Here is a 26,118-nt window from a genome sequence, read left to right as displayed (position 1 = left end):
ACTGTTTGGCACCAATTAAACAAAAGCCTTGTATAAGGAGTCCACAGCTCTAACTTTTACAACTACCTTCTGAAATATTTCAGGAATCATGCTTAGGGAGGGACATCTCTGTTTTTGCTATAATTTGCAGAACAAGAAAATGGGGGAATGTGATAAAACCCCTCTGGACCTATTTAAGATTGGAATAATTAATATCTTCAGGAGAGTTAATTTCTGAAGAGTTAATAATTGATATTAAGAGTTACTAGCTAATACCTTTAGAAGAGTTAATTTAACCCAATTTAATTTAATTTGATTTAAATCTGTTTCTACCAAAACATTTTAAAGGTGATTTCCTTTAAAGAAATAAAAATGTAAAACAGACAACTTCCCGCCATTGATTACAAATCATCCCCTTCTTGTGTTATTATTATATCTTTAAAATTGTTCAGTTCTTTTTTAATACATTCCAAGTTTGCAAATAGAGTTTAGGAGTATTTCCTACCTTTAATTTCCTGAAAAAGGTGATCTCCCTCTTATGGATAGTCCTTTTGTTCATATTCATAAATGATTAGACACAATGCCTATTTTTAATCTACTGGCTGCCTAATTTTTATTTAATCTCCATCTTCTGTTTTGACACCCATTACAAATCTACATTTTCAGTATGATGTGTACAAAATGGAAAACAAGTTTTCAGAAGTTTTTTTAAAATTATTAAAGTTTACAAATACAAAGATAAAAGATTAAGATTTAAAAAGGAAAGAAGGAAAAAAGTGCAAAAAGAGAAAAAAAAGATGTATAAAAGATGACTCCCCCCTCTTCCAGACAATAAAAAAATATTTCCATATCTTACCCCCTAATCAATAACCAAATGGTAAAACTCATCATTCAATCTTAATCAACAGAAGATTTATTAAGAGTTACTAGAAGTAGTAACATATTTTAACTTTAATCAAATCTATTTTGTATTCCAAATTCTCATTTTCTCTGAGAAATAAAGCAAAACAAGTCTTTCACCATTTCTAAACAAATTTTAAAGCTTCATCATTCAGTCCTGATTAAACAAAAATCTATTAATAGCTACCAGAAACCACAACATATATATTTTAACCCTGGTCAAATAAATCTGTTTTATATTCCTTCCATTTCCTTTTTAAAAGTTTAATCTTTAATCCCATTAGTTGATTTCTGATCATTTTTTCTTTGTCTCCTTTCAGGAACAGTTTCAGCAGTTTAACATGTCCCTTGTGTAATAAGAAGGCTTTCCAAAGTATTCTTCTGATTTATTATTTGTATAGCCCCCTTAGTTATTAAGACATCAGGTGATTTCATATGGAAATCCAGTTTTTGATATCATTTTTCATATCACTCTTATAAATCTGTCATTTTTAAAATCTATTTTCAGACACTCTATACTGTATCTTTTCCCATATCCCTCTTCTGGTCTGATTCCTGTAGTCTTATAATCATACTATTCTCAAGTATGCAAGCTTTTGGCTGATGGCCAATAAACCTTGATTGGTTTGGAATAGGAGGTTTAAGGGACTTCTACTGAGTAATGTATTGAGCTATTCAGTGGCTGTTTTGGAAGAGGTCAATAGATGTAGCCCATTCCAGTAGTATGCAACCAGTAGAGAACTTATTCTAGAATGTTAGTGTTGACAGTTGTTTTGACATAAAAAGCAGTTTGCTTGGGATGGTTATTGAAGCCTATCATGAGATCAAAGGTTGCTCTTTTCAACAAGAACTTAAAAGCTAAATTTTGATGGAGATAAGATTCCTGAAATGAGGCAATACAATATTTTGTGAAAAAGATTTGACTCCAGTGACCTTCCATATTTTATGTGTTGAAGATTATTTGTCTGTTGAAAGACCTTGAAGGGCAGCAGTTTTATACGGAAATAGATATGAAGACACTCCACTATATCAATATGTATCTTCCTTTTAATATATATGCTATGATGAATCTCTCCAACAAATGTATTAATTTATAACATCTTAAAAAATTACCAGGTAAAATGAAGCTGTGAAAGAGAAAATACAGCAGCTAATCTCCATTAGCTGCATCATATTGATAGCTGCAATTATGAGAATGGAATTTAACTTTGTTTATGCCTCCCTCCTTCTGCCTTTCTTGGCACATGATACAAGGGGCTGCATGCCATTGCATCAGGAGGCATCCACACAGAAGGAACATCCAGGCTGTCATTGTTAATCTTAGAATCAGTTTTTCTCTAAGTGCAAACAAATGGAAAAGCAGGAGATGACTAATTGGTTTAAAGAAGATGCATTAGCCAACAGTACAGTATTCTGAAAAATTAGCACCATTTTGATACTGCTTTGATTATCAAAATGTCAGCTAATAATTATCAGCACGTAGAGCCTTCTCATGCAATATGGACATGCTTTTGGGGATATCTCTGATTTTTCAAATCACATATTTGTTAGGCATAGTGAGAGTAGATTTGAGGATTAATATTGCTTGAATATATACATTTACCTTTTTACAAATGAACAAACACTGCACTCGTATGTGCTGTATCCCAGCTGTGTCATAACAACTTCGTAGAGGAAATATTGACTGGTTAGCCAAGGGTAGGAACTTTAGGCTTGACCAAAATGTTAAGCCATCATGTGAGTTAGTTTAGCATGATATGTAAAGTTGAATTTATCTATCATAGTTTAATATTAAATGTTGAGTAACGTCTTTGTGGCATATTCAGATGACCAGGTGTTGTTGTTTTTTTAAAAGCCCATCTTTGTTATATGAGAATGGAGCTTATAATTAGCATCTAAATGTTGGAGCTGATGTTGATCAATTGGGAACCACTGTCATATTACTGAGTACCCATCTTTCAAAAGTCATAAAAATAAGTTATAGATAAACCGTGACTGGTAGAATATGAAACCAGGAATCAAATACTTAGAAATGGGAAAGCCAGTTGTTTTTGTTTTACCTCATAAACAATATTGAAGATGTTACAGCACATTGTCTTATGGAAATAAGCACACTTTGATTGTTTTTCCCAAAACCTTCCTGAAACTTCTATTTATTTCAGCAGGTTTTGTGAACAATAGCCTGTGATACTGGTTCATGGTTTGGTTGTTCCTTAATCACCGTAACAATGAAAATGATGCCATCATTGATGTTTTCCTCTTGATCAGCTCAACATTTTCATATTATCTGTGCTGTTTTGTTTTCAGGCTGGCCATAGTAAAAATGCTGCTCTGACCGAATCCTGTTCAAAAGCTGTGATCATTGAAGGTGTGGGATGGCTCTACATGGCCTCAGCAGGGCCAGAAGCCTATAGCCTAAACCTCAAAAAAAGAAGCAAGTTCCAGGTGGGCATTTCACCAGGGCTGTCAGTGCCACCGCTCACAGCAAAGCTCCACAAGAGCAAGTCGTGGTACCTTGCTAAGCAGCAGGTGAAGCCTGTTTGGCAGCTGGAACAAAATCATGTGACCACTTCGCAAGACAAATGCTCAGTCCACTCAGGGATCTCTTCCCAGCATCCCCGCCTCTTATATCCAGAGTCGTTATGTAGAGAGGCAGTGCTCCTGAGCCCGCCTACAGCTCAGTCATATTCTCTCCCAAACTTCCTTGGGAGCACACTACTTTATCGACGGTCTTACTTTAGACACAAGCCCTATCGGAAACTTGAGTCCATCTGCTTGCAGCCTAGTACCTTGGAGAAGAAACCTCTTCGTGTCCCACCTCCCATCTATCGTTCTGTCCTCAGTAACACCATGTCGTCTTCCACGGTGGATCCATTTCTTATGCCAAGCACAGCTGGGGAGCGTTCCAATCCAGTGTCAAAGGGTTTTCTCCTCAATTCAGGGAAGCAAGCCTCCAGTGCATATAGACCAGTCCTAAACAATAACTCTTTCCTGAGGCCAGCTAGTGCAAAAGTGCCTTTGCAACAGCAGCAGCAGCAGCAGCAACCACTACCACCAGAAAGTAAGAAGCTGAAAGGATTGTCAAGACCTCCAGGATTTTCTTGGACCCATTCTGGGGGAAATGGGGATGGTTGCCCTATGAATCTTGAAAAGAAACTTGGAAAAAACAGCAACTCAACTTTTGAGCAAACCTGTGCCAAATCTCCTCACTCACCTGTACACAACGGCATGGTTCTTAAATCAGAACGATCACTGTGGCCCCTTGAGGATGGCGAGACTAGATCCCAGAATCTGAAAGAACAAGATGCACGGTTGACAGAAGCCATGAGGAAACTAACAGCAAGCGGTATCCGGAAAGTTAGTACTTACAGTGAGTTTGGTCACCGCATTGATAGCTCTTGCCTTATGAATGCCAGCTTCCATGCCAATCTGTTCAATCGGTGGAAACCACATATTGTAGCCCAGATAACCCCAAAGGAAGTGCCAGTTCCCAGCTCCCTGAATTTAGAACCCGGTAGCCGCCATCACAGCCTTATAAGCACAGAAGTTGCCGATGTCTGCACTAAGCGTATTGACGCACGTTTCCTCACCTCAAATTCCGAAATGCCGAACCATAGCATCTTGAATCAATTGGTCCCAACCCCTGTGAACATCACAGAACAGGTGGTAACAGCAGAAGTGTCCCCACGAATGACGATCTCTGAGGTAGAAACAAAAATTTCCACTCTTCAGCTAAGCATGGAAGCAAAGTGGGGGCAGCCTACTACTATGAAAGAGTCTGAGTAAGTATCGTAGCCTCCTCTTTGTTATATAGGGATAGTGTTCTTTTTCAAGATTGTTATAAGCTGTCAATTATTTGTATTGGATGTTTCTCTTTACTGCATGATGCTGGATGAAAACAGGGTCTATAACAGGGATGTCAAACTCGCGGCCCACAGGCCGGATGCTTCACATGCTGGCCACACCCATCCTCATTTTAGTGAAAGCGAAAAAGTTGTGATACATCACGTGACGACAATGTGACGACGCGAGTTTGACACCCTTGGTCTATAATATCCTATTTCTGTTATTGTTACATGTGTGTCTCACAACCCAACCTAGTGCTCCCTATTAAGATGGGGCTACACATCCCGTATTTCTAGGAATTTTAATGTCAGGTCATCCTAGAGGGTACTAGATTGCAGAATGGTGTCCTAATTTAAACCCAGGTACAGTATTTGGTTCTACTGTATCTTTTGGTGTATGTTTTGTTTTGAGGAATTTATATCAGTATAGAAAATGGACAGATAGGTGAAACTGCATCTAATCCTGAGAATATGATATGTTACATACTTAATTCTACCTTGTAAATAAATAGCAGCCATGGGAGGAGAAGGTGGTCTAACTTCATTTGCTCTTGTCTGGGAATTATTCAGGCCACTGAGATGGAATTGTTTTAGTTTTCTTCATTAACCGGATTACAGGAATAAGTATAAACTACTCAGAAGGTTTCACTTGGTCACAATAAATCTTTGTATTGTAGATCTGTCGTCAATCTTCCCCTGCTAGATCAAGCAGAAGTAGAAGATGTGGAAGAAGAACTTCCGGATGGCTTGGAAGATGCTTGCAGTCAGGATGAGGAAGGAGAAGAGGAAGATGGGGAAGGTCATTAATGTTTATTTATGTTCCTTCTTTTGAGTGCAAACTTTTAATAATGTGATAAGCCAGAGAAATAAGAATGTTGATGTACTGATTATATCCAAGGACTACAGATTCTAATTACTAAGATTTCAGAACAATTGAGATCTAATAAAAAGTTAAAATTATTATCATCATAATAGTAATCTTAACAGTTGAAAATCACATACATATTAATCCATAATATAATAAGAGAAGCAGAAATTAATAAAAGAATTAATGAGATACGTTACGGCCATAATTACCACTAGCTTATCTTTAAAGTGTAGATAATTTGATCTACTTGTGAAGATTTCTTTCTTGCAATATCTAATTAGTTGTGCTCTAAAGAAAATAATGTGCAGGCTTGATTTGCATTTTAATGATGTATTCTGATGCAGTACTGAGTAAATTATTTTCTTTTATTCAAAGCCCAAGTTGTCTTTAATCAACTGTGTATCAAAGCTGGCCAGTGTGAATTAATGTTCTTTTTCATTTCAGGTGAATCAGATGGTTCCTCATCATCCAGTTTATCTGCCAATGGTTCTGTTGCTGTCATATCTAGGTTAGTGCCAGACATGAATTATTCTGCTTTCAGTCCATAATAGTAAATGAAGAGTATCTGAATTAAACTTGATTTCGTGAACTTATCCGTGTACCCGATCCGGACTTAGATAAACCCAAATGATGGATACGTGCATGTTTTGTTTACCTTGCTGAATCTCAACTTAAACAAGTTGTGTTTTCACAAAAAAAAAATGGGGCTGCTAAGTAGATGGGTTGAAAAATTGCTTAGATTCCTTTGTTTTCTAACCCAGTACTTCTCAGCCAAAACAAAACTCACATTTTTGAATAATGTTAGTTAAAGGCCATGGCAATTAAATAAAACTCTGTCGACTAGCAACAGGAACGCAAGAAAGATATTGTACTGCTGGCTTTCCCAAGGCTGCTTACCGGTAGTATGTATTTTGGCTTCTTTTCTGTTGTAGCCATATAATTAGGCAAAATCTGTTTCTTTTTTTAGGACTTGTGTTGAGGGATTAGTGCCTCCACTTGAGGGCCAAGAGCGAATTATCAAGCCAGCTCTTACACAAAGCCTCTTCCCCAGTGTGTCTTCTACCATATATTTTGGAACCCGGGATGAGAGAGGTAAGGTGAATCCATTGCAAGTAGTATTCGGGGCCAAAGATATTGATGGTGGTGTAAAGATCGGAGTTTACAACAGAGTAATAAGATGAAGAGGAGAGGGATATTTAATTCTATATATGCTTACATAGGTGGAGCTATAGATTCCTGAGAACACTGAAGCGAATGCTGCTAGGAATGCTAATTCTTATATGCATTTACCAAGCCCAGAAGATGGAGTCATTTTATTCTCCTCCTTGATCCTGTCCCAAGATAGGCTGAATAAGTCACAGATTTATTTGCAGCAGTAATGGGCACATTTGTGTTTTGCTCTGCTAAGCCTGGGTGTTTTCATAGTCATCACAGCAGTCCATCCTAAATGCTACTTTTGTACATGCTTCTTGCTATGGCAGCAATATCTCTTTGTGTGGTCTACTTTCTACTCTTTCTCAGTATTCTGCCTCCTCATAACCCAGTCCCGGTAATCTGACCCACAACAGAGAATGTAGAGGGTTTCAGAAAATAATACAGTAACACATTATAATCCAGTTTAAGATGATTGTTAAAATGCAGGGCTTTAGTAACCTCCTAAGTAGCTCCTAAGTATTAAAACAATTTTGTGATCAATATTGAGATTAATTTCACAAAAGCCATTTTTTAAAATTGCCTTTTCAAATTTTGTTATGCAGTCATTTGGTTCCAGAGAATTGGCGCTAGATAGGAAAGCCCACAATTGTGGTGTAGCTGTTTTATTACCAAAAAGAGCTCGTGCACTCTGGTCTAAAGTTTGGGTTGATTGCCAAACTCCAAGCAGATTTTCCAAGGCCCAGTGAATTAACAGGAGCAGTATAAACTGGTATCTTTTACAAATATCCAGCTAATGTAAGAATTGGCAAGAGAATGATTTGTTTGTGGAAAGTTCAGGACATTGTGAATTGCATGCAGGTTGAGGAATAGAGAACAGGGAATTTAGCATAACAGATGAGAGAGAATAAAATAGTCTTTTCTAAACAGATTGGCATGATCTGGCAGCTATTTCTTCTCTATTCCCCTCTCCCAGGTTACAAATGATTCTAATGATTCATTGCTAGAGATATCTTATCTATTCTAGGAAAAGAGAGGAAATGTTACATTCCAATCTCTCTTTCTCTCTCCCTCTCCCCCCCTCCCCTCTCTCACTCTGCTTCTAAGACTGAGAACCATTAGACTATAGATACAGTATGCAGTGGAAATTCTTTGAAGGGCATCTCCTCCATTTTATAGTTTTGGTCTCTTTACTCCATGACAAAAGGCTATTTTCTCCAAGACATTTCCTGCTGTTTTCTTCATGGCAAATTGATTTTTGAGAAATGGGTATTTCTTGGGTTTGATAGTTTTATTTTGGGGATCTACTTCTTAGTGGAGAAGCTTCCTTGGGAACAGAGGAAGATGCTGCGATGGAAAATGAGTACAGTGACTCCAAACATTGTGAAGCAAACGATCGCCAGGTCCCACTTCAAAATCAGCAGAAGTGAGTCTTCTTCAAGCTGGGAATGATTTGTGGGTCATTCCAATTTCATGGAATCTTTCTCCCAAGTTACATGAATTTGCAAAATTCCATAGAGTTACTGTGGGATAACGTTGGTTAAAAACATGTAATTTTTAAGAATTTAGATTTCACTCACGTAGTGTTCTAATTGTGGCTGTTGCACAGCTCTTGTCCAAGTGTTAAGGAAGCTTTCAGTTTGTTCTGCCTAACTGTATCCCTTTGGTTAGTTTTTGTTGGAGTATTTCTGCCCCAAGATTCTGATGTTTTGTATTCAACTTCAAACCATATGCTACCATATGTTGTGGGATTAAAACAGCTGGAAAAGAGATTAAATAAAAGAATAAAAGGAGGTTCAAAAATGAAGTAAGTTTTCCATGATTTAGCAATTCTTGTCATACTTGGTATATATATACTGACTGATTAACCAGTGCTCTGTGTGCAATAATACAGAGTTCTAATGGCCCTTTTCAATGGATATAGAAGTGGGAATCTGTTAGAAAACAAACATAATTGTCACGTGGCATTGGCTATGCTGCTGTGTTATAATTTTGTTATAATATGAAAATGTTCTTGGATCAGGTGGAAGCGGGAAAATATTCCAAATTTATATTTCATAAATTGGAAAGTATTATATTTAAATTATCTGAGCATAGTATAGAAAAAGTGATTATTTTTTTTGTTCAGATAATTTTCTCATAATTGCCCATAGGAAATAATGACTGGCTGGGCTGCTGGGGCCATCATATGAAGTCACCTGGCTTCAGAATTGTCAAAGAACACCAGAAGGTATGAGATATGATCAGAGTGCACATGAATATGTAGAACAACAAAATTCAGTGTAGAGACAGAAGGTGTAATTTCTTACATCTTCTCTCTAGTCCTCCCTGTCCTGCAGAAAACCTTTCCATACAGCCAGATTTTTGCTGCAGTATTTCCCACCCCTCTTCATGGGTTGTTCTTAATGGCTGCACTTTTAAAAGAGGCCTACAAGTCTTCATGGTGTAATAATTGGTTCACACAGTGTGCTTAACAAAGACATTTAAGGGTCCAGTGTGTGAATCCTGTAACCCATTAAATATTGGAATAGGTGAAGGGCAGCTTGAACAACAACAATCAGGTTCTCTTCATCTGTGTAACTGTTGTGGAAACCTAAACCTCAGTCGCCTGTGGTTTCCAAAAGTTTCCCATTAGTCCTTCAAGAAGTAAGATGGAGGTTTGAAGCAGCTGGAATGTAAATTGCTTGGTTATGAAATCCAGTACTGTACCAAGGTTTGTCAGCCCAGTACACGTGTTCCAAGCACTGATTGGCTGCAATATTCAAACTATTTCTACTGCAGTCTGACTGGCCAGTAGGGAAGAGACCATTGATATAATGAACCCCTTGCCAAGTACAATCTTGTAGAGAGCTCATGGGATACAGGTAATCTTTGGGTTATGACTACTTGTTCAGCAACTATTCAAAGTTATGATAGCACTGAACAAGGGGAACTTATGATTGGTCCTCGAAGATGTGGCCATTGCAGTGTCCCTGCAGTCATGTAATCACCATTTGCGACTTCCCTGCTGGCTTCCCACAAGCAAAGTCAATGGGGAAGCTGGCAAGAGATCGCAAGTGGTTCCCATTCCTGCTGCTTTTTCGCCTACACTCTGTAGTGCCTGCCTGCAGTGCCCACCCACCTGTAGTACTTACTTATCTGCCTGCACTCCATAGTGTCTGCCTGCAGCACCCACTCCCCATGCTCTAGCTCCTGCTTGTGGTGTGCAGCCAACCGCCCGTAGCTCTCACCCACTGGCCTGCTTGCTGGGACTCCCACCTTGTCTGGCATCATGATCATATGATGTCCTTGCTTAATAACCTGTGCAGTCCTATGGATACAACAGCAACTGGGACTGCTGGAATTGCTATTGCTAAGCGATGCAGTCATGTGACATTGTGCTTTTTACCCACATCGCTTAGCAATGGAAATTCCAGTCCCAATTGCCATTGCAATCTGAGGACTGCCTGTCCTGAGCAGGGCTGGAGGAAGTGGACAGAGATTCTGTAGCCCCCAGAATGATGGGACTTGATCTGGTTAGGATAACCAGATGTGCATTGGCAGTTTCAAAATTAATTTATTATGGTTGGGTTAAGCCGCTGGTTAGGCTTAGTGCCTTTTGTGAATTCAACCATTGTGATAGATGTACCAGCAATGGTCTCTATCTGTAGGAGATGCAGTTCATAGATTTGGGCTTGTACAAATGGTATTCAAACAAATGTAACAGAATTTGGGGAGATGGTACCAGCCAGAGGTGACTGGGGCCTTCTTACTCTGTTATTCCTCCTCATTTCCTATCTACAGTTGAACCACTTTCCTGGCTCATTCCAAATTGGTCGGAAAGACCGTCTGTGGAGAAATGTGTCCAAAATGCAAGTGCGCTTTGGGAAAAAGGAGTTCAACTTTCTGCCCCAGTCTTTCATCCTCCCTCAAGATATCAAGCTGCTCAGGAAAGCTTGGGAAGATTGTGCGGGTCGTCAGAAATGGATTGTGAAGCCGGTGAGGGTGCAGAGATGGTCTGATTCAAATATGGATAGGGCATGCTCTTTCAGCTTTTTGCTTTGGTCCAACTATGTGGCTCCCTGCCTTATCCCAGCATGCAAACTTCTGCTCCACATTCTGTCTAGGATTTGCACTTGATAGATTTCTTTATGTATGTTAGTGATTGGGTTACAGTGTTGAATGTTGTTAGTGAAGAGATTAGACCTTAAGCATGTAAAAAAAGAAAGGTGAGCATCACAATGGAAAGAGACAGGATAGTTGTAAAATATTAAACAAATGCTGACTTTTGAGCACTTAGTGACATGCAAAGCCTGCTTTTAACACTTCCCCCTCTCCATATTTTTAAGGGTATTTGATGCCTTGTTCTCCGTTTTCTAAAGTTTTTCTTAAATTTATGCTTATTCTTAAAGTTGTGCATTTGTACTAACTAGGTTATATAGTGTAGAATAACTGCAGCCGCATAGGTTTTAGATTATACAGGCTACCCAGCTAATTATCCAATGATCCTCAAAGGTTTCCCAAAGCTGTTGTACTGGGATTATGGGATAATGCAATGCCTACTCATGCAGCCATTTTACATTGTTTTTCTATTGCATCTGCTTTCATCACTGAAACAAACCATATACACTTTTTAAAAAATAATGTTAAATTATTTGAAGATTGCATTAGGAATTTATTTAGGACCAGCAGTATAAACATAAGGGTACTTGCATGTGGCAGCATGTAGTGGACCTTGGCTGGTCTCAGAAAACCTAAGCAAGTTTACACTTAATTAGTCCATAGATGGGAAACCACCAGGAAAACTCAAAACTGTAGACTACACTGAGAAGTTAAAAAAACTTTCTGGAAGTAAGTAGGAGCGGTTTCTACGTTGTTGCTAACAAATCATGAACATGTCTGTGTAGTCATCAGGAGTTGGGTCTAATATGAGGGAGACTTGACTCTTTATTTTTGTGTACTGTTGTTAGATTTCCAGATTCCCCCCCCCGATTTTTCAGTTTTGAACTGCAGCATAACAGTGTATGGTTATGTACTTCTCTCTCTTTCTCTCTCTTAGCCAGCTTCTGCTAGAGGCATTGGAATACAAGTCATCCATAAATGGAGCCAGTTGCCCAAGCGTAGACCATTACTGGTGCAAAGGTAAGCCAGATTTTCCTTACAACCTGTGGTGAAGTGATTCCCCCTTCTCTTGCAAATGAGGTAATAGGCTATATCAAGGAGACATATATATCGAACATGTTTCCTGCAACTGTAAAATCCATATTGTTCTGTGAAGATGGTTTCTTTTGCCTTCAGTGAAAAAGCAAAGCACTCATGGAATGGCTATTTTTAGTGCACCAAAGTGTTTTCTGAAATTAGCTTGGAGATTATGTTTTTCTGTGATGTGGAATGGTATTTTCTGAAAATTTAATTGGGTGTCTCAAATGCTATAGGAGAGAAGCCAACTTTCAGTTCTCTCAGTGATGGTAAAGAATGAAGTATAGTGACAGTCTTAAGGCTTGTTCTTCTGGAATGGGCTTCCTTGTAGCACACTGTCTCTTTTCCTCTACCAGATATATACATAAACCCTACCTCATTGGTGGAAGTAAGTTTGACCTAAGGATTTATGTTTACGTGACCTGCTATGATCCCCTACGTGTCTACTTGTTCAAAGATGGACTTGTTCGTTTTGCCAGCTGCAAGTAAGTTCCTCAGGAATTGGTTTCCTGTAAAAGGATTGCGAAAAACATAAGTAAGATGACCAGGATTGCAACATGCTGGAACATGATCTAAAATTACCTTTCTCAGTTCCTTAATTGCGGATTAACATAATATATTCTTTTTTTAAAAATAGCCACCTGTTATTCAGAGCATGTGGCATTCTGTAGCCATATCTTGATTTAAGCCAAATATGGGAAGTTTGCGGTTCTCTAAATATTGCTGAACTACCAGCTAGCATGAGCAATGGTGAGAGATGCTGATAGTTCTAGTTCAGGATGGCCACCATTTCCCACAGTTCTTCACATAAACAATGAGCATTAAATACCTATTACAGATATCTATCACTTATGGCCTATCTCTTATGGCCACAATGGAGCCCGCCCATCATGGTCACGAGTTGTGACAGTTAAGCAAGGAGCCCATTTGATCACCTTGCTTAACAACCCCCATCCCTGTTCTGCTTGATGTGGTTATTAAGTGGAGCATGGGGTCCCTCAGAGGTGTGAGAGGCCTTGGGATTCCAAGGTCTCCCCCACCCCTGAGGCACGTTGTGCTCTTCTACCTGTCCCTCAGGGATCCCTAAGGCCTTGGGCCTACTTCTCACCCCTCTATGTCCCATAGCAAGGGAGTAGCTGCAATGGAGATCACGGTAGGAAGGAAAGCAGGCCTGCCGCCCCTTGGCAGCCCTGCAGGCTGTGTGGCTCCATTCCAGAAGCGGGTGCCATTTCAGAGCAACTGCAATCAATTTCTGGGTGGAGCCACTCAACCTCCAACTTCCACTGTGCAGGAAGGCTGCCGGCTGCTTCCAGAAGGAAATCAACAATAAAAAGTAAATGAATGATCAGTGACAAGGGTAGGTGGCAGGGAGGAGGTGTGATCCAGTGGAATGGGAAGCAGGCCTGGGGCGGGGGTGGGTGGGGAGTGCTGCAGTATTTCTGTGGTCGGTTGTAAAAGGGGGCTTGTCAAAACAGTTTTGTTTACGTGACCATAAGGGTGCTGCAGCAGTTATAATTTCAAAACTGAGTCATGTGAAGAGTTGGGGAGGTTCATTGTAACTTGTGTTGCTAAGTGATTGCTTGTAAGTTGAAGTCTACCTGTAATTGGTACTACTATGTAGCTATGGCTGGCTACTACTATGTAGTAGGGCCATAGGCAATCTTTTTCTCAGTAGTCAATCCTGACACTAAATCAGTATTTTAAACCAGTTTTATTACCTTTTATTATGTTCACTGCAGGTACTCTTCTTCCATGAAAAGTCTCAACAACAAGTACATGCACTTAACAAATTATAGCATCAACAAGAAAAACGTAGAATACAAGTCTAATGCAGATGAAACTGCATGCCAGGGCCATAAGTGGTGAGTGTCAGGAGACATGAAGGAGAAGTATGTTACGGGCATTCTGTTGTTTGACGCCTCTGAGCAGCAGCTGCTGCTTCATCTCAATAGTACTGAGTGATCTTTTTGTTGATAGGCAAGAGGTGAACTCTGTCTTTTATTCAGTAGAGTATGGACTATATTGCCTTTCCCCCCCGCCATTAACAATGGAAATCTAAGGTAATGATTTCATTTGGTGTAATGTTTATTTGTTTACATGCTGTGCTCTATCTGTACAGGGCACTGAAGGCACTTTGGAACTATTTGACCCAGAAAGGAGTTGATAGTGAAGCTATTTGGGAGAAGATAAAAGATATTGTTGTCAAAACCATCATTGCGTAAGTCATGGGATGTTCTTCTCCCTCCTTTTTGTCTTTTTTTCCCAGCCTTTCAATTAAATAGCTATCTGTTGAGACTTGCTTATGAGCACATGGATCTGTTGACATAATTCATCTTATCTTCAGGGCTCAAACGATCACACTGTACTTTTATTTTATTGAAGTTAACTGATATTGTCCCATCGTAATCTTAGTGGTGTGAATTAAGAGGAGATCTATGAAAACCCATTCAATGAGATCATCATTTCACCCACAAGAAAAAGACACTTTGGTTTTGGGAGTGACTTGTTCTACATACATAGATAAGTGATTCATAATATAGCAGGTCCTGAAAAATGGCCTCCCTGCAGGCTGATTTTTCTTTCTTGATTAACAGAGTATCTTTTTACATTTCAGGTCAGAGCCCTACATAATCAACCTTGTGAAGATGTATGTGCGGCGTCCTTATTGCTGCCATGAGCTGTTTGGGTTTGATGTTATGCTGGATGAGAACCTTAAGCCATGGATCCTGGAAGTCAACATTTCCCCTAGGTAACCTGTGCTTTATGCAGCATCCAATGCAGGCTTTGTTTGCCGTATTTCAATTCAATTTCAATTGCAATATTTATTGCAATGTGGATGCTATCCATAGTCTCTAGTCTGTTCCATAAGTGTTTGCTGATTTTTTTTTCATTGTGAAGTCTTTGTAGTGTTAAGAGGTTGTTTACTGCTCCAATTTTTTAATGAGAAGGAATTAAGTGAAAGGAGAGATTAAGGAGCACTGTATGGGAGAGTTAGATGGTGAATAAAAGACTGGTTATGATGTAACTTTCCTGAAACAATATTACTGTGTAATTTTGAATTGATTATCCCTTTGTCATTTTTTTCCCTCACTTTGATTTGAGTTTATAATTTGCATGGACAGCTATTCTGAATGTGAAAGTCAAAAAAAAAAAAAGAAGGCGAGCCTATTAAACAAATTTCCAAAAACATGCCTATTTTTTCCTGCAGCCTTCATTCGAATTCTCCTCTTGATGTGAGCATCAAAGGCCAAATGGTCCGGGATGCCCTTAACTTGGCTGGCTTTCAGTTGCCTAATGCAGAAGATGTGGCTTCACCTACCGGAAGTGCCAGCAGCTCCACAACCAGGTCAGATTGCAAGTTCAGAAAGAAAAATCAAAGATGGAAATAAAGCACTTCTTTCAGAGTGGGATGTTTGATTCAGCATTACTCATCTAGCTATGTATATTTTGCTGCCACACTGTATCATGTGTACGTCAATATACTTAGAGCCTTAGAAAAACATTTCTAGGAAGGATTTGAAAACATCTGGTTAAAGCCTTCTGAAAGCTATAAATAAGGGGTACTGTCTGTAGGCAATCATTGTTGTTTTAGGCTTCTTTTGCCTTTACTCTTTCTTACCTCTAAGGTTCAAGAACTGAAGTGGGAAGAAGAGACCCTGGATTAAGTCTTTCTTTAGCCATGGAAGCTTAATTGTTGATTTGGGACCAATCGGTTTTTCTTACAGTTACCTTTCTGAAATCGCAGTTAAGGATAAAATTTAATCCCACATGATTGTTGTTATCGGGAAAAAATTGGAGGAGGGACCACTGTGTATGCTGTATTTTACTTCTGGAGGAAAGGAAGGATATAAACCCAACCAATAATAAATATATGTAAAATAGCTTTTATTTTAAGGCAATACTTCATGTATCTGATTAAATGGACTGTGATCTAGGAACATTTAAGCAATAAAAGGTTTGTTAGTCTTTAAGATAGTATATGAGATAGATGCTGGGTAAGAATCAGAGGTGATATTCAGCAGGTTCTGACCAGTTCTGGAGAACCGGTAGTGGAAATTTTGAGTAGTTCGGAGAACCGGTAAATACCACCTCTGACTGGCCCCGCCCCCATCTATTCTCTGCTTCCCGAGTCCCAGCTGATTGGGAGGAAATGGGGATTTTGCAGTAACCTTCCGCTGGAGTGGGGAGGGAATGGAGATTTTATAGTATCCTTCCCCTGCCACGCCCACCAAGCCACGCCCACAGAACCGGTAGTAAAAAAATTTGAATCCCACCACTGGTAAGAATGATTATTTTTACCAAATTCCTAGGATGGCTAGCCTACAGTGATGGTAGTGGTTTTCTATAGACCTAGTTTTAGCAAAAGAAGAATTAATCGAAAGTTTATCCATTTTATAGCCGATAAAAAGTAAACAGTTTTTCCTTGGTGAATCCTCTAAACCTATGCATTATTCACTGACAGCAGAAATAGGGATGATGCAACATTTCATTAAAAAAATGTCCACCCCATTTTAACTAGCACTACTTGTGATGCTCATAACAATTTTTCACATTCCATTTTGTGATAGCACAAAAGAAATGCCATATCTTTATTATGGAGCTCTTACGAGCTAATTTAGCTAATAATTTACAGGTTTAAAGATAAAGATAAAGAAGCAGGAGAATTGTATGTCCCTGTGGTAGTTTAAATTAAGTTTAAATTAAATAAATTTTGTGTTTGGGTAAAAATAATACAGAGATTGAATTCTCCAGACAATGGATTGATCAACTATTTTTAAAAACGGGCTGGATTTCAAGCAAAGTTGTATTATCCGTATTTGATTATGAATTATTAAGTATTTGTATATTTCTGGGTCAGATCACTCTCTTAAGCCAAAAGATTTGCCCACCCCAACTTGGGGCATTTTGTTTCAATACTGTAATGTTAAGCATTCTTTGCCTGATCTTCATTAATGTTTTATCTGTAAATTGTTTTTTTTTTTTTTTTTGCCATCACTGAAATAATTTTTGCTCTAGGTTAACTAAAGGGTATTAACCAATCTCTGGCTTGATTAGTTAGTTCCTTTGACTAATAATTTTAACTCTTGTGATATCTAGCCTGAACACTGTAATGAAGGAAAAAAACAAGCCGCCTGTGGAGTTGCTGACTGCTGAGAAAGCAAAAAAAGCCTATTACTTGACCCAAAAACTACCAGAGCAGGTAGGTGGCATCACATTCCCTGACTTCAGTCTTTGTGGCAAGGTCTTCGGAAGGCTTGTATTACTGTTTTTCTTTGGTTTGGGGATTGTTTGAAATTGAACTATCTGTTTGTGTCACTAGAACTTTCCACTTGGAAAACTAGAAATGTGCAATTTTTCCACCTCAAACTGGTTGCTTTCGAAATGCAGTATAAGCCAAGCTTCTAGAATTTTGGTTCAATCTTAGTACAAAATGTGACTGGTGTGAATGATATTGTTTCAAGCCTTTTACCTGTTCCGAGCGCTGTCTTTGGACTGTTTGATGGGCTGTATTGGGGTTGTTGTTACTGTTTTTTCAAACTTTCTCTAGTCCAATCAGTCCAGAGTCAGGGATTCAGTCCTGCCCCTGCTACTGTTGGTTCAGATTGCATAGAATGATGTGACAGTTCAGATCGCATGAAGAGATTCTGAGAGGAAACGGTCAGTGATACACATAGACAGATTAAAACTGCTTGTGTCTGCCATCCTGACTGGCAAATTACTTTTGTTTAAAAAGAAAATGCTTAGCAATGAGGAAGTTAAGCATTCATATGAGCGAATGGGATGCAGTTAGAATGGATGTGGATTGGTTGTTTGTGGTGGTGTGCTTAATTTTGCAAGCAGAGGTATGTGCTTACACTACTCCTGTGCTTCATAGACAAATGTTATGATAATACAGTTAAGATTGTATAAATGCAAAGACTCCTAGTATGATGTTAATTTGCTTGGTTTGAATACTTGGTGCATATCCTTTTGCATACCCTTGTGTCCTAATAATGTTCTGTTTCAGGTATTGTTTAAAAATCTACTGTAGAATTTAAGCTGATTTGCTGAGCTTTGCAGTATGTGCTCTTGCTGCATGTGTTTTTGTTTGTTGTAATATTAATGTTGGGAGGGGTGGCTCAGCGGTTAAAGACGCTGAGCTTGTCAGCTGGTGAGCTGACGGCCTGGGTTTGAGAGCCGAGTGCCATGCGACAGGGTGAGGTCTCGTTACTTGCTCCAGCTCTTGCCCACCTAGTAGTTTGAAAGCATGCAAATGCGAGTAGGTAATGCTAGAAAAGTTGATGTAATGCCTTGTGATTCTTGGCCTCAGGAATTCTGCTCCACAATCCTGGATGTCCTGACCCCCGATGATGTCCGTGTCTTGATAGAGACGGAGGATGAGTATGCTCGACGTGGGCAGTTTGAGCGAGTCTTCCCCTCACGCTTCTCCATGCACTATCTACGCTTCTTTGAGCAGCCGCGATACTTCAACATCCTTACTACACAGTGGGAACTGAAATATTTCTTGAACAAATCCAAAGGTAAAAATAAAATCTACACTTTTCTTTTCTTTTATAGACAGGGAGCTGCTGGTCAATGATCATCCTTTCTTTGGATGGGATAGATGTGGAGTTGTATAACCCGGAGCTTTTGGACATTCCCGAAACCATTACAATTATTGCCATTTTGGACTACCAGCAAAAGTTACAGGCAATGTTGGTGGCTGTGTTAATGTTATCCTCTTGCATCTAGCCAGCCATAGGACTTTGCAGCTAGAATTTCCCACCCTCATCACCAATTTTTTAAGTCTCTGCCCCACTTTCATGGGCAACCTTCAAATCTGTTCTCCAAAACTTTCTCCCTTGGACTTGTTGGACTTGTTTCCCTTGGGCATTCCTCCTTCCTTCCTTCCTTCCTTCCTTCCTTCCTTCCTTCCTTCCTTCCTTCCTTCCTTCCTTCCTATCTATCTATCTATCTATCTATCTATCTATCTATCTTAGTATTTGTATAGCCTGTCTCAAATGAAAATGATTTGGGACGATGTACAGCACAATCCCATTATCATCAAAGGAAAGGCATATACTTGTAGCTTAATTTTAATATTTTGCTCTAAAGAGAGGTCTGAATGCCTGCCACTTTTACACTCTACACACATTTTTTTTTGGTGTGAACAGAGTGTGATCAGTAAAACTGCTTGCACTTACTCTTCCTCAGGAGCTTGCATTCACTTGGTGGCTCCTCTTTTTTGCAGGAGTGGATCTGCTCAGAAATTGGTGTCACAAAGGTTTTCACAATGGAATAATAACAGATTCTACAGTGTTGGTAAGAATGCATCTCTCCCTTCCTGTACACTATATTTTACTCTTTCATGAGGAAATACTGCTGTTTCTTTGCTTGTATTTATGGAATCCATTTGTGATGTCTTTGCTTAATTAAAATACTAGCTCCCAACTATTTTCTTTGATCCAGTAATTTTTGGAGGTTCCTTAGCTTTCTGGGAGAGGGAAAGAAAAACCTTATCTCAACAGACTTGTCATCTGACTAGATTCCCTTTCCTGTGCTGTCTCTCTTAACTACAGTGGTCACTGCCAAGACCTCACTTGTATTTGAAGAATGATCTTATAAATGCCTTGAGCAAAATGGACCCAGGCAGAAACAGGTGAAATATTCACATACTGTATTTTGAATCTGTTTCTCGTTGGTGGGTTAGGCTGTGTTTGTCTACAGGTAGTCTTCGACTTACGACCATAATTGAGCGTAAAATTTCTGTTGCTAAGCAAGAGAGTGTTAAAGGAATTTTGCCCCATTTTACAACCTTTATTGCCACAATTGTTAAGTGAATCTGGCTTCCCCATTGATTTTGCTTGTCAGAAGGTCATAAAAAGTGATCACATGACCCTGGGACACTGCAACCATCATAAGTATGAGTCAGTTGCCAAGCAATCAAATGTTGATCACATGACCATGGGGATGCTGCGATGATCATAAGTGTGAAAACGTCACATTTTTCAGTGCCGTTGTAACTTTGAATGGTCACTGAATAAATGGTTGTAAGTCGATGACTACCTGCCTTGAATTTGGCTTAGCTGCATGTGATGTAGGGAGGACTGCTTCTTTTAATTGATTTTTAATTTGTTTTGTTTTGGGCTTTTTTAAATGATCACACGCATGCACACATTTTATTTTATTTAATAATATTATTTATAAACCAATATAACCTTGAATATATTTTTTCAAGAGCAGAATTATATTTAATATAATGCTCATCTTGATCTTTTAGATCTTACTAGCCCAGATGAGGTATAATGCTAAATTAGATTTAAAGGCTACATGAACGGTCATAATTTAGTCTTGGGCTTGTAATACTGTTCCCCTCTCTTCCCCATCAGGGCCTGCTAAACGTAGAGAGATGAAGTATCTATTTAAAGCTAACATAGTTTCTACTAAAGGACAACTTAAGATAACTATAATTACCAACGGATAAAGTTAAGCTTCCAATTTTTTCTGGATAGATGCCTGAGGAGGAGGAGGGGAAGGGAGGATAATTCTTTATGTTATGTAGAATTACATTTTAGCATTCATTTTTCATCAAGCCATTTTCTCCATTTTTGTTGCTGTTACTTAAGTGTGTATTTGATGTAATGGGATGGGAGGGGGGCACAATAATGACGAATCCATCCCAAAGGACTTCATTCCCTTCAAATTCAAAGGTAGCATAAAGCAAACAGAAAGAGGATGAGTCTGTCAGTTTGAGAGAGTAGCATGCTTTGGAAACTATTTGCACAGTTTATTTTGTTGAACAGGAATGGGTTTTTCTCAGAACATGTTTTCTTTTCCGCAGCAAAGGCCCACGAGATGGAGAGGAGCCAGTCCGAAACCCTGAGCCAAGTTCTTGCACTCAAAGCTTACCTCAGATTAAGTACACAGTTGGAACTCTCAAGAAGTGCACCATATCTAATGCCCTGAGCAATTCAAATGGGATAAAGTGAGGTGGAACTGAGCAACAGGCCAACCTCCCCTCCTTCGCAGTGTCAGGAGGGGGTGCATGTGACCTACCTCAGCAGAAGCTAGGAGAGCCAGTATTGGAAACACGGGAGAGGACCTCACCTAAGGGTGCACCCGCCGAAATATTTTTTGGAAATGAAATTGGGACAAAGGAAATGCTTTACTTGATCAAAAGGGACAAAATATTCTGTTTATAGTTTTTTATGACAAAGTAAGTTTCTAAACATAGAAGCTTGAAAAAACTATTTAATTTCTTGTATTTTCTTGTCATTGGCATGTTCCTCATTACTTGAGCCACAAGTGCCTCTCACTGTTAAATGTTACCGTGTCAGGTTAGACTGGATACTACTTGCCTTTGTTTCAACATATCCAATGCCTTGCTACCGTGGGACAAGGTTTGGCATGCATATAAGGGTTCTCTAGCCCCCTGCAATTAAGATTAAAGTAAATTCTTGGTTATTCAGGCACTGCAGGCAACTATCTTCAGCATGTCTTTTGGAACACTAGTAATGCAGACAAATGATAGACTCCTTGGTGCAAAATCTAGACTTGGATGTGAAATCGCTGTGTGAGATCTCTTTAACTTGATGATCTTTGTATCCCAGTATATGTTCACAAGGGGTGCAGTAGCCGAGCAGTTAAGATGCTGGGCTTGGGTTAAGAAGCTCACTTTGTCACGTGGTACTTAGGTCTCAGAAGGTTGGCAGTTTGAGACCTAAGTACCACATGACAGAGTGAGCTTCCATTCATTGTCCCAGCTCCTGCCCACTGAGCAGTTTGAATTTGAAAGCATGCAAATGCAAGCAGACAAATAGGTACATTTTGGTGGGAAGGTAACAGCTTTCAGTGTGCCTTCGGTGTATAGTCATGCCAAGCCACATGACCACAAAAGTGTCTTCAGACAGTGCTGGCTCTTTGGCTGTGAATCAGAAATGAGCACTACCTCCTAGAGTTGGACACGACTGGAGGGGAAAACTTTGCCTTTTATTTTTTTTTAATATGTTCACACTTCTTAATATTTTGATACAGTAACAGGATTTAGTGTCTGAAAGTAATGTTCATATTTTTCTTAATCTGCAGAATAGCAAACCTTGGGATAGTTTAATTTAAACATACAACACATCCAAATGCTCCCCCCACCAAAAAAAGGCCACTCAGCTCCATTCACTTTGTGTTTTTGCCTTCAGTGTCTACATCATGCTTATGGATTCTTCAATAACAGGATCTCATTCTAGTTTGGATTTAGGACCGGAAATCAGCATGAAAATCCTCTTCTCTTCCTTTCTGGTTAATTCCACAACATAACATACACAACACACACACCATTTTTTTTCTCCCTCAAAGGAGACTTCATATGACTTAAAAATGGGTGCTCATTTTGAGATTCTACATTCTCAAATCACTACTGTTTCCAATCAATAGCAACATTTCCCTTTTTTACTGCTGCAGAAATCTTTAATGGTGATCACAAGCTGTAATATTTCTTTGCTTCCACTTTAAATCTAATATTGGACAGTAGTGTTTTTGTACATTTTCATGATGCATACATAGGCCTGGGATGTATTGATTTTCTGATGGCGTACAAATGCCTGGAATATGTTGAAATTTGCACTTTTCAGTTTTTTCTGACCTGATGTTTGGACATGAATGATTTATACACTGATCAATATGACACTCTAGTCCCTGACACTTAACATTTCTCCTCTGTGCCGGAACATTAGTTTGTAAGCTGTTGCTAGATTCTATTTGACATATCTGAGTCTTGTGGGTGACATTTGGCACCTTTGATGCCAAGAGATTCTTGTGCTAATCAAAACAGAGAAACCCTTTTAAAAATTTGACTAGTGTGCAGTATATTTAATGAAGCAAGTTCCACCATTATTTTTTCCAGGTAGCAATAAGAATATCCTTGATCCCATATTTTTCTTTATGCTGAATGTCTTATTAAAAATATTGGCAAAAGAGGAATGACTGTTTCCTACAGTGTAGCTTTCAGATTGTTCATTTCTCCATTGGTTGAGGCAGTAATTATGAATCACACTAATAGATGTTTAAGTGTACAAAGGTTCCTGTGTCAATATCCCTGTGACATTACTCTTTCTGGTCCGTGACTAGTCTTGATTTAATTCCATCGGATTGACGAACTCTTTTAAACTGCTTTGTTTTAGAATTATCCCCTAGATATTGTTATACCCTTCCAGGAAAAGATAGTCCCAGCTAATAATAGTAACATTTCCAAACCATACATTTTTGAACCAACAAGTTTTAATTCTTATTGCACAATCACTTGTGATCCCAGATGGCCTGACTAACCTTTAGGAGCAGGAAATTTAATCATACATATTGAATTAAATGTTTTGGCAAGTATAGAGAATTTAGAGAAAATATATGCTTTACAATGAACCATTTTTTAAAACCAAATCTGTCTATAAAATAATGCTCTTACACTGTTCCTGAAATCCCTTAAGTTTTTTTTCCCCATTACAGAACGATTGGTATTACTTCAGCAAGAAGAGTTTATTGTGTAGCCCTTTGAATTAAAATTGGTTCTGCAGCTCCATCTCAGATAGTCATCTTAGGTCCTCTAAGAGGGTTCTTCTGTTCTGCTGTCTTATCAACTTGGAGACAGAAGTGGAGATGGCGAATGTTTAAGGTGTATTCCACAAATGTTGCCAATAACTAGTTTCATCTGTGAGCTGCTGCTATCCTTTTCTGCAGAGCTTTTAAATAAGGGTGAGGTAGGGATTGTACCAACTCCACAAAAAAACAAGAGAAGTCACAACTTTTATGAGGCTTGAAGATGTTTAAACCTGCCCTTCAACGTGTATCAAAACAATCTAGATAGCTGCTGAGACTAAATATGCTGGCTTTTTAAAAAAATTAAAATCTGTTTTGTTAAATAACCACACTGATGAGGGGACTGTATTGGCCACAGCTTCTCTCTTCTCTTTGCCAGGTGCATGAACAAGAAAGGCTCAAAAGTCTTCTATTAGGAATAGCCAATGAGCCCTACAATGAGTCCCCATTCCTTCCCCTACAAGTCGGTATCAAGCCTCCCTTCCTGGGAATTTTATGATGTTGGTATAGAAGTAACCCTGTTAAGTTCCACAGCAATGATCACTTGTGAACTAGTCTGACTTATTTGATTGTATCAAATGACCTAAAAGAGCTAACTTGGTAGAAGTGTGAAAGGGGAGAAGCTTCTTTGGGTGACCTAAGGAATTCCCCAGATTGACAGCTCCCTGAGCTATCTTAAGGTCTTCCAACCACTACCCACCCTTCCTTGTAATTTAAGTAATTACTAAGAAACAAGTCTTCATTCCCCATTCTGTCTGGCCTGTACAACTATCTCGTTTCTTGGTTTTAACAGCTCAGATACTATTCTCAATTGCTATAATCTCTAAATAAGAGTTTGGGCTGTTTGCATTAGTAATTATTACAACTCTTAACATAAGTTGACGTGGCTTTTTCCATCAACATTAGAGGGACACATAAGATCTAAAAAAACAAGCAGTGCACTTCTAGATAAATTTGTCCCTTCAGTCCAGTGGTAGAATGCATAGTTTGCATCCCCAACATCCTAAATTCAACCCTGAAGTTCGAGTAATTCTGGGGTGCTAATATTTTGAGAAGTTCCCAATCAACAGTGGACATAATTGTTTAACCACAGCTTTTAGAAGCTCCAGAAGTCATGGTCAATGTTTGAAAGATACTGGGAATATTCAGCAATATCCAGATATTTCCCTTTTCTATCTTACTCAGCTTTTGTTCTTCAGCCAAATGTTGGGAGTAGAGTTCCCAGAACTGCAAGGTTGCAAAGTTATTAACCATGCAACGTGGGAATAATGATAGGTGCAAAAATAATATGTAAGAAAATGTAGGGTAGATGGCTCAATGGTCTGATTTACTCTTAAGACCATATTATGCTTTATATTCCTCATCATCCAAAATCTGAATTGTTTATTGTACCATGCAGAAACCTCCATAACTAGCTTTATTTTTCTGGGATAGTGTCAGTATGTAAAAATCTGATATTACAAGGCATAAGACCATTTGATTTCATAAGTTTGCCCTCTTCTCCAAAAAAATGTTCTGCATTTTGCAATTCTTTTCCTATTTACTGTATATTACAAATGAGGGAAAAACAAATTGCAGTTCTCAGAAGACAATTATGAACTAGCCTGACATTCTAGATTTTGCAGTCTTGTATTGCTGGCATTTCAGTTTGGTTAGCATTGCTAGTTCTAATGAAAATATCTATTTTGATTCAGTTAACTAGCATTTGTTTTGCTCTTTTAAACAGCGCATGCAAGAGAGTAAAAGAAAAATTTAATAGAACTTGAACGTTCATTGTGAAAGAAAATGGTGAGAAACAATGCAAGTACCTGATCCTAATGGTCAATTGTTTTATGGCATAAAAAGGCATTTTGAATGAAGGCAAAATGAAATGGATGCTCCTCTATTTGTTCCTCAGAGTCCCTATATTATATCATCTTCTGCACAAGTAGGCTGATGCAACTCTGAAAAACCTTTTCAAAATTCAACTACTTGTATTTTATTTTGCCTTCCTCCTGAGCCTGTCCCATATATACAAGGAATTGTCCCTCTGAGCTGTACTGGTTTAGTTCCTAAGGCACTTGAATACAATTTGGCTTTAGGGGTTTTTTTGGGAGGTGGGGGGTAGGCCCTGCAGGATGTCTTCTTTAGTTCCTGCAAGGCTTAGTAAAATGAGCAGATTCAGTGGCAAAGAGATGCAGAAAAAAAACCCCAATTCTATAAATTTACAGACTTGTAAATTTGGGGGGGGCGGAGAAAGGTTTTGCATAAAATGGGAGATAAAGATAAGGTACCTTTTTTCTAGGCAATTTTCCAATTAGAACACATGTATCCAATTTGTCCTGGGCCAGAACAGAATGGGCAAATTATGCTTTACCCAAACAAATCTTGGTGCCTTATCAGAAGTGTTCGGATTCACAGACATACAATATGCAATGTCCATACAGTATTCCATACACAATACTTAAAAGCCACGCCACGGCTTAAAGGCTTTGAAATCGAAGTTTATTCAGAAAGACACATTTTTGAACGAGTTCAAGTTCACCAGAATTAAAACCTTTCCTGAAATCCTCCCCATTCTCTTGCACAGGGTGGCCAATGATAGCATGTACAAAGTGCCTACCACTTAATAGCATCGCATAGGAAATACTCAAA

General features: G+C 38.8%; 1 protein-coding gene across 1 annotated transcript in view; it reads left to right on the top strand.

Moving 5' to 3' along the window:
* Positions 1–22,815, top strand: part of TTLL4 (tubulin tyrosine ligase like 4) — a 28,740-nt gene extending 5,925 nt beyond the window's left edge. The window contains exons 2-19 of the mRNA XM_070955382.1: positions 3,187–4,661; positions 5,402–5,523; positions 6,037–6,100; positions 6,560–6,684; positions 8,060–8,170; positions 8,898–8,974; positions 10,528–10,722; positions 11,783–11,865; positions 12,279–12,407; positions 13,662–13,784; positions 14,042–14,140; positions 14,537–14,671; positions 15,131–15,268; positions 17,020–17,122; positions 18,233–18,443; positions 19,154–19,224; positions 19,482–19,561; positions 20,744–22,815. Of these exons, the coding sequence (XP_070811483.1) occupies positions 3,265–4,661; positions 5,402–5,523; positions 6,037–6,100; positions 6,560–6,684; positions 8,060–8,170; positions 8,898–8,974; positions 10,528–10,722; positions 11,783–11,865; positions 12,279–12,407; positions 13,662–13,784; positions 14,042–14,140; positions 14,537–14,671; positions 15,131–15,268; positions 17,020–17,122; positions 18,233–18,443; positions 19,154–19,224; positions 19,482–19,561; positions 20,744–20,891 (3,411 nt within the window). The 5' untranslated portion in view covers positions 3,187–3,264 and the 3' untranslated portion in view covers positions 20,892–22,815. The remainder of the gene's footprint in view (positions 1–3,186; positions 4,662–5,401; positions 5,524–6,036; positions 6,101–6,559; positions 6,685–8,059; positions 8,171–8,897; positions 8,975–10,527; positions 10,723–11,782; positions 11,866–12,278; positions 12,408–13,661; positions 13,785–14,041; positions 14,141–14,536; positions 14,672–15,130; positions 15,269–17,019; positions 17,123–18,232; positions 18,444–19,153; positions 19,225–19,481; positions 19,562–20,743) is intronic.
* Positions 22,816–26,118: the final 3,303 nt, after the last annotated feature.

Source organism: Pituophis catenifer, unplaced genomic scaffold, assembly GCF_029215685.1.
Source record: "Pituophis catenifer annectens isolate HBS135680 unplaced genomic scaffold, rPitCat1.0.hap2 SCAF_1, whole genome shotgun sequence".
Lineage (NCBI taxonomy): Eukaryota > Metazoa > Chordata > Lepidosauria > Squamata > Colubridae > Pituophis > Pituophis catenifer.
This window is presented reverse-complemented; position numbering and strand designations above follow the sequence as displayed.